A 7,870-nucleotide genomic window follows, 5' to 3' on the forward strand; every position below is an offset into this window, starting at 1 on the left:
ACACATCAATTAGCCATTTATTTTGTACTAGTAATATAATTGCAAATCACTGAAAATCCTGGTGAGCATTACAAAGCAATGTAAAATTATCCCAAACAAATGTACTGATTTTTTTATTCTAACAGCTGTTAATATGGTTTTTAAAACATCTTCAGGTTTTTATAGATTTATAAAGCAATTGAACAAAATTTGTGATTCTCATGTAAAAGTGGAAATAGAAAACAATGATACCTATGCGTACTCTCACAGTTCTACTTGGGAGACAATCCCTTTTTTGGCCCTGTAGTAAGTTGTCCTGAGATTAATGATCAAATATTAGGTAAAATTAGCAAGACTTTTTTGTCGGTTATATAAAGTCACATTTTGAACTACCTTTTTTAAAAAATATTAACAGCTGTCCTTTATCTTGTGCTTAATTCAGAAATAGGTATAAATTTGCTCCTTATGGATCTGAAAAACCTAAAAGTTATATTGCTATACCACACCCAAAATCCTTTTCAAGTTTTGTTTTAAATAGACCACACATTCCTTGGACATTGCATTTTTCACCAATTAATAATTTAGGCACCTGTTCTTTGAAAAATATCAGATTTGAGAAATAAACTGCCACCTTCCCTTCTATGTGACACCAGGCAGTGATTACAGAAGTGCTTCCCAGATGAAAGAACAGAATAGGGTTCACTCTACAAACACTGTGAATTTGGTTGATCGGGGAAACAGTTACAAACACAGTAGTTCAGTCTTTACCTCTTGGTAGATTGTAAGCATAGCGCACCAAAGGGAATCCTCTGATAGAAGCAGGCTCGTCCACACACCTGCACTTGGTCAGAACTGTCTGAGACAAAGGAGTCTTCTTCATCTGCATAGTCAGAATGGGCTGACTGTGTGCCACAATCAGACCAATATCCCTCTGGTCTTTGGCAAGAAGCCACTGCCAATGCAGGACAGCTGTGTGATTTTATTAAGTGTTTGAATGATACTGGCTTTGTCAAAAGAAAAGATTCACAGCAGTCACATACAGTCAGGTTACCCTGCAAGTGTGAGTACATGCCACAGTCATAGTAGAAATCCTGTTCCACACAACCACCTTGGCTACTGATGGAAACTGAAACTGATCCACTTTTCTTGGTAACGTGTCACTTCAGTAACTTCCAGTCTTCTTTAAATTTTGGATTGAAGAAAACATACAGGACCAGATTTAGGCAAGCAGGCAATGGGAAAAATATCAGAGTAACAGACTTCATTATTTCAGGACTGATAGAGATTGCAGTGGTCAATGGTGCAAATGATAAAAATGCAACAGGGCAAAAAAAGATGCAGTTGGTGAAAATTAGCCAAGCAACATGCTTAATCATGCTAGACTGTGAGTTTTCTGAGAGGTCTTCTTTTTCCAAGTTGCAGTGAAGTTTAGTGTAGATGACGGCCATTAATAAAAATGCTAGTGAGTTTAAAAACACTAACATCACAGTAAATCCTAATGATGGCATCTCTCCTGTGGGAAATGGCAAGCACAAGGGTGATGCAGAATATTCCCCTCTATGGAAAAGGGGGAAACAGCCTGATACTGCAGCACCCAGAAAAGCAAAAAGGGCCGCAATCTGGAACTGCTTGAGATGATTGCTTTTCCCATTTTTCATGATATTTTTTGCAGATAAGCTTCTTTTAACAGCTGCTAACATTAATAAAAATATGGCACTTTCTAAGGAAAAAACTGTAAGGAACCCAGCTGCTTTGCAGCCACTGCCAGTCTCCCACCAAATGCCAAATTCAGCAAATCTGCCCCAGGATTCGGCATCAAGAAAAGTTAAGATGCCAGTATAGATTCCCATGAAGAAGTTAGACACAGAAATCAAGCCTATGAACAACTTGGAGGAAGGTCGTGATGTACAAGATGTGAAGGTTGTTAAAATGACTAGCAGGTTGAAAAACAATGCAACTAAGAAAATGAACCACATGGTGGGACGTATCATCCAGCTTCCCAGTAAATATTCACAGGGCTTAAAAGCACCTAACATGAAAAAGAAACAGAAACATGAAAGACAATTTAGAAAATACCATATTTCATTTAATATTCTTGATAGAATGACTAATGATGGTTGAATCTAGAATAAATAAGCTACCTAATTGAATTGAACCAAACTGAAAAAAAAAATATTGCTTTTAAGATATTTCAGTCACAGACTCGGCTACTTTAAAAATTAAGCAGCCTAATATCTTGGGGTAGCTGGCACACACCTATAATCCCAGGGACTGAAGAGGTTTAAGCAGGAGGGGATGGCAAGTTCAAGGCCAGCCTCATCAAATAAGCAAGATCCTGTTTCAAACTAAAAACACAAAAAGGGCTCGAGGGAGGGTACTTAGTAGTAAAGCTCCCCAGGGTTCAATCACCAGTACTGAAACAAAACATAACCAGGATTAGTTTCTTTTATTATTTGGTAAGGCCATATAGAGATATTTCCAAGAAAATTTCTACTTTTTCTTTTTCTTTATTCTTTTATTAAATATTTTTTTTAGTTGTAGATGGACACAATATCTTTATTTTTTATGCGGTGCTGAGGATTGAACCCAGTGCCTCACACATGCCAGGCAAGCACTCAGCCACTGAGCTATAACCCCAGCCCTCTACTTTTTCTTATACTAAATATACAAAGCACAGTATCTAGCAAATAAAGGTACTTAAAATATTGAGGGTCTGGAATCAGATGTTTCATAACTTGCTACTCTTACCTTAAAAAAGCCACTTAAGCCTAATAAGTTGCATTTTCTGATATGTAGATAATAATGCCTACTTAATACAGTTGACTGCTTAAGTAAATTTGCATACATAAATACTTAAGCAAGCTGCTGGGCACACAGTGGAACTTTAGTAAATATTAGCCTTTTTTTTCTTCCTTCCTTATCCCTATGTATTTCATTTAAAAAAATATTCGTATTAGTTGTTGATGAACATTTATTTGTTTGTTTGTTTGTTTATACGTGGTGCTGAGAATCGAACCCAGTGCCTCAAACATGGCAAAAGCTTTACCATTTACCACTGAGCCATAACCCCAGCTCTCTATATATTTTATAACTGTATATGTATGTATATACACAGATTTGTAACATTTTAAACCCAGTTTCTTATGGCATTTAACAGCAACCTGCTGAAGTTGGTTATGGTAGATAATCAATGTTAAATATTCATACAAAGATTGGCACAATCTCCAGCCCTTTTGAAAAGGATTTATATTGAGATATGGCCTCACTGAGTTGTATAGGCTAACTTTAAACTTGCCATCCTCCTAGCCTAGCCTTCCAAGTAGCTGGGAATACAGGCATGTGCCACCTCATCTGCCTGGGGCTCTCTCTTAAAGCAGATAAATTTCTTGTAACAGTGTCTCTAGCAAGTTTCCCCAAAATATCCTGTGCTCTAATGGGCTTTGGCTTATGAGAGGCCAGTGTTTTGGGGTAGAAATACTACCTGCTTTAAGTAGAAAGGGGATTGCACAAGAGGATGTCAGGCACTCCATAGAATCATTGTTATGGCTGGAGAAATCATTGACCAAAAATCTGTTTTAGATATGACAGTTTGGATTATAGGCCTGTGCCATTGCACCTGGCAACAGTTTTACTTTAAATTGCAGTATTATTATGAAACTTTATATATACTTGATTTGCATCCACCTTTCTTAAGAGACACCTCATTGAAAGGGAGAAACTTTGTGGTATATCTTTATGATCATTTTTATGAGCTTTACCAGAGTGTTTAACATAGATAAGGTTCCTAGAGGATAAATTGTCAAGACTAAATTATATGATACTTAGACTTTTCTGACCCATAGGTTGGGGTTTTCAAAGATTAAAATGCTTTTTCCAAAACAAAATTATGTCTATGAAGTTGCTACTCAGAGTGTATTTTACAATTTTCCCCCAGGTCTTTTTCAGTACCATATGCTTATCAGTGCTGTGAATTTTGGGGCTGTGACTCTTATGCAAATTTAAACATAAAAGATAACAGCCTTCAAGATACCATAGTGTGACAAAGGAGAAAGGCAAGTACATGAACCTTTAAAAACAGAACACTCCCTAAGCCATTAATCAAAATGTATGTGTTGTAATCAGTTTGGGAAGGATCAATATGAAGTCTGTGAGAAAAATGGTCTTTCCTGTGTTACTGGCATATTTAATGTGTTATCAAGCCACATTTGTATACACTGAACACTCAGATTGCAGGTGTGTGCCATGCCTGGGTTGGCCATTGATTTTATAACTTAGAATCATCAGTGCTGTTAATTCACTAATAACTGATGCTGAATTGTGAGCTTCTTAAGGGGTCTATGTATGTATGCTTTGAATATTTAACCCATTTCCTTGTGTGGAGAAGGAGAACAAACTTAATTTTAACAGATGAGTAAGTGCAACTAGCATGAATCATTTATGTAATTTAATTTATTGTGCAGATATTAATTTTCGACAGTTAGGAATGCAGTTTACTCTTTTGCCCATGAATGATTCAAGTGTTGGAGATTGTACACAGAACTGATGATCAGTGAGAAGGAAACAACATACTTTTTGGAGGGGATGGTGGTACCGGGGATTGAATCCAGGGGTGCTTAAACATTGAGCCACAGTCTCAGCCCTTTTTATATATTATTTATAGAGGCAGGGTCCCACTGAGTTGCTTAAGGCCTTGCTAAGTTGCTGAGGCTGGCTTTAAATCCATGATCCTCCTGCCTCAGCCTCCACAGCTTCTGGGATTATAGGTGTGTGCCACGTCGCCTGGCAGGAAACAGCATTCTTTGCAGTACTGGACACACCTATAGTTGGGTTCATTCTGGAGGCTGAGGCAGGAGGACTGCAAGTGCAGGGCCAGTGTCAGCAACTTAATGAGACCCTCGCCAATTTAGAGTTTCTCCCTTTCAATGAGGTGTCTCTTAAGAAAGGTGGATGCAAATCAAGTATATATAAAGTTTCATAATAATACTGCAATTTAAAGTAAAACTGTTGCCAGGTGCAATGGCACAGGCCTATAATCCAAACTGTCATATCTAAAACAGATTTTTGGTCAATGATTTCTCCAGCCATAACAATGATTCTATGGAGTGCCTGACATCCTCTTGTGCAATCCCCTTTCTACTTAAAGCAGGTAGTATTTCTACCCCAAAACACTGGCCTCTCATAAGCCAAAGCCCATTAGAGCACAGGATATTTTGGGGAAACTTGCTAGAGACACTGTTACAAGAAATTTATCTGCTTTAAGAGAGAGCCCCAGGCAGATGAGGTGGCACATGCCTGTATTCCCAGCTACTTGGAAGGCTAGGCTAGGAGGATGGCAAGTTTAAAGTTAGCCTATACAACTTAGTGAGGCCATATCTCAATATAAATCCTTTTCAAAAGGGCTGGAGAAGTAGCTTAGTGGTAGAGTGCACATGCAAGATCCTTGTTCAATCCCCATACTGCATATATATATATATATATATATATATATATATATATATATATATAGAGAGAGAGAGAGAGAGAGAGAGAGAGAGAGAGAGAGAGAATCTGTAGGAAGCCTGTACATCCCCTTTCCTTAGCTAATTCATGTGGTTAAACCAACTCCAGTTGGCTTCTCTTATTCTTCAGCCCAAACATTCAAACTGGGTCAAGCAGGGAGGCAGCAATTTATGGGGGATAAACATGCATCCTCCCTGCCATCTGGAGCCACCCCAATTCCTGTGAAACCTCCTAAAGTAGCCCTCTCCCCATCAGTCCTACTCAGGTAAGTGCTGTCTGGTTCTAAGCACTCAATTTGAGAAAGAACCTCCTTCATTGGCCTCTCACATCCTTTGATTATCTCTTTGATGGGTATAAATGGTCTTTAACTTGTCCAGCTCACACATCTGGTAAGTGGCAGAGCTGAAGGTTTGGACATTCAAGCTTTTAACCACCAAGTTTAATGCCATATACCATCTAGCCTCATTAAACTAAAAAAAAAAAAAAAAATAGGGCCCTGAGCCAACCCCCCCCCCCGCAAAAAATTGAAATCCCACTCCATATTTTATACTTGGCCTTGAACACACCTTGTAAGTATTGCTGAGAAATAAAGTTGATGGTGCCAATTTTGTAGAGTCTGGTTGTCATTTGCACTGCTCACCAGTGACTTCTGGCTCTTCACCTTCTGGGAACCTGCAGGATTGCACTTCCAGGTCACGTGACTAGTCCTGACCAAAGAGTGTGCATGGAAGGAGTTTGTGCCATTCCTGGGTGGAGCATTTAATGCTAGTGAGAGATGAGCCTGAGATATGTCTCTCTGATAGGACAAACAATAATGCCCGTTAAGATGTTTTCTCCATTGAGCAGAGCCCTCAACCAAACTATCATGGTCGCATAATGTGAGCAAAACACAGATCTTTTTGATTTTAAGCCATTGAAATTTGGGGGTTAATATCTATCATAGCCTGCTGTAGTCTATCCTGACTGATTTAGCTAGCCTCCTATATCCATATTTCAACCAGTTGAGGATCAAAAACTTTCTTTAAAAAAATTGCTTTGAGCGCTGGGGCTATAGCTCAGTGGCAGAGTGCTTGCCTAGCATGTGTGAGGCACAGGGTTTGATCCTTACACTGCATAAAAATAAAAAATAAAATAAAGGCATGCTGTTCATCGACAACTACAAAAATGAAAGTAAAATTTTTTTTAAAAAAAATTGCATTTATGTGATAGGGTGTGGCTCAGTGGTAGAGCACTTGCCTAGCATATGTGAAGCACTGGGTTTGATCCTCAGTCTCACATTTAAAACAATAGATAAAACAAACAAATAAAATAAAGGTATTGTGTCCATATGCAACTAAAAATATTTTTAAAAACTGCATTTTTACTGAACATGTATAGACATATCTTCTTGTCATTATTTCCTAAGCAATACATTATAACAAGTATTTTCATAGAATTTACATTGTACTATTTTTATAAGTAATTTAGAGGTAATTCAAAATGTACCAAAAATAAGTATAGGTTATAAAATATTATGCCACTTTGTATAAAGTGTTGAACATCCATGGATTTGGGAGTCCAGGAGAGGTTCTGAAACCAGACTCTCAAGGATACTGAGGGACAACTGTACATACAGTATGATTGTTTACTCATTGATTCAAACATTTTTCTGCTCAAGAGTGAAAGCTCAAGCCAAAGTCCTGAAGGTCCTAGTTTAATACATCTGGGATGCAGAACAGACCTGTGCAGCTTTCTGGTACACCAAGTGATTCTAATGGTCTAGTAAGGCTGAGATTCCTGCATGGCTACATCTTGTGATGATAGGTTAAAATATGGTGTCTACACTTGAGGGCTACCTAGACTGAGAGGACAAGCCCAGAGCCAGAAAAATCACACTACTAACAGGGTAAATGACCTGAAATATTCAAAAGTAAGTAAGAATATATAGGCAATTGATGAACAATAAAGCTTTACATGTAATAGAAAGTAGATATGCTTCTTGAAAAATCCATTCATCCCATGTAATAGAAATTAGAAATGCTTCTTGCCAAATCCATTCATCACATGTAGTAGAAAGTACAAATGCTTCTTGACAAATCCATTCATCAACTCTGTGACTCCAGACCAGGTACCCAAGCTGTCAGTTTAACATGTAGTCTATTGTCTGTCACTATGCTTCCAGTTATGTAAAACAAAGCTTAGAAAACCTCTAAAGATGTGGCCCAGGGTCAAAATAGTTTGTACATGGCTGAATTGGACTCCAGATCTAGGCTTTTTATCTATCTAGGGCCCAAGGCCTTGACTGATTCATTTAAGGCCCCTGCTTCTCTTCCAGTTTTCTCTCTTTTCTCCCTTTATCTTGAACCATGTATTCTGGCTGCATTAAACTGCCTGTCACTGCAGGCCCGCACCA

At 38.2% G+C, this 7,870-nt stretch overlaps 1 protein-coding gene across 1 annotated transcript; it reads right to left on the bottom strand.

The window, feature by feature from the left end:
* Window positions 1-792: 792 nt before the first annotated feature.
* LOC124098905 (leucine-rich repeat-containing G-protein coupled receptor 4-like) lies at window positions 793-1,985 on the bottom strand. The gene has a single exon (XM_058582675.1). The coding sequence runs from the start codon at window positions 1,968-1,970 to the stop codon at window positions 1,137-1,139; it is 834 nt and encodes a 277-aa protein (XP_058438658.1). The 5' UTR covers window positions 1,971-1,985; the 3' UTR covers window positions 793-1,136.
* Window positions 1,986-7,870: the final 5,885 nt, after the last annotated feature.

The sequence above is a fragment of the Marmota monax genome, unplaced genomic scaffold, assembly GCF_021218885.2.
Source record: "Marmota monax isolate L192 unplaced genomic scaffold, Marmota_monax_Labrador192_F-V1.1 WCK01_AAM20220418_F8-fsc00679, whole genome shotgun sequence".
Classification (NCBI taxonomy): domain Eukaryota; kingdom Metazoa; phylum Chordata; class Mammalia; order Rodentia; family Sciuridae; genus Marmota; species Marmota monax.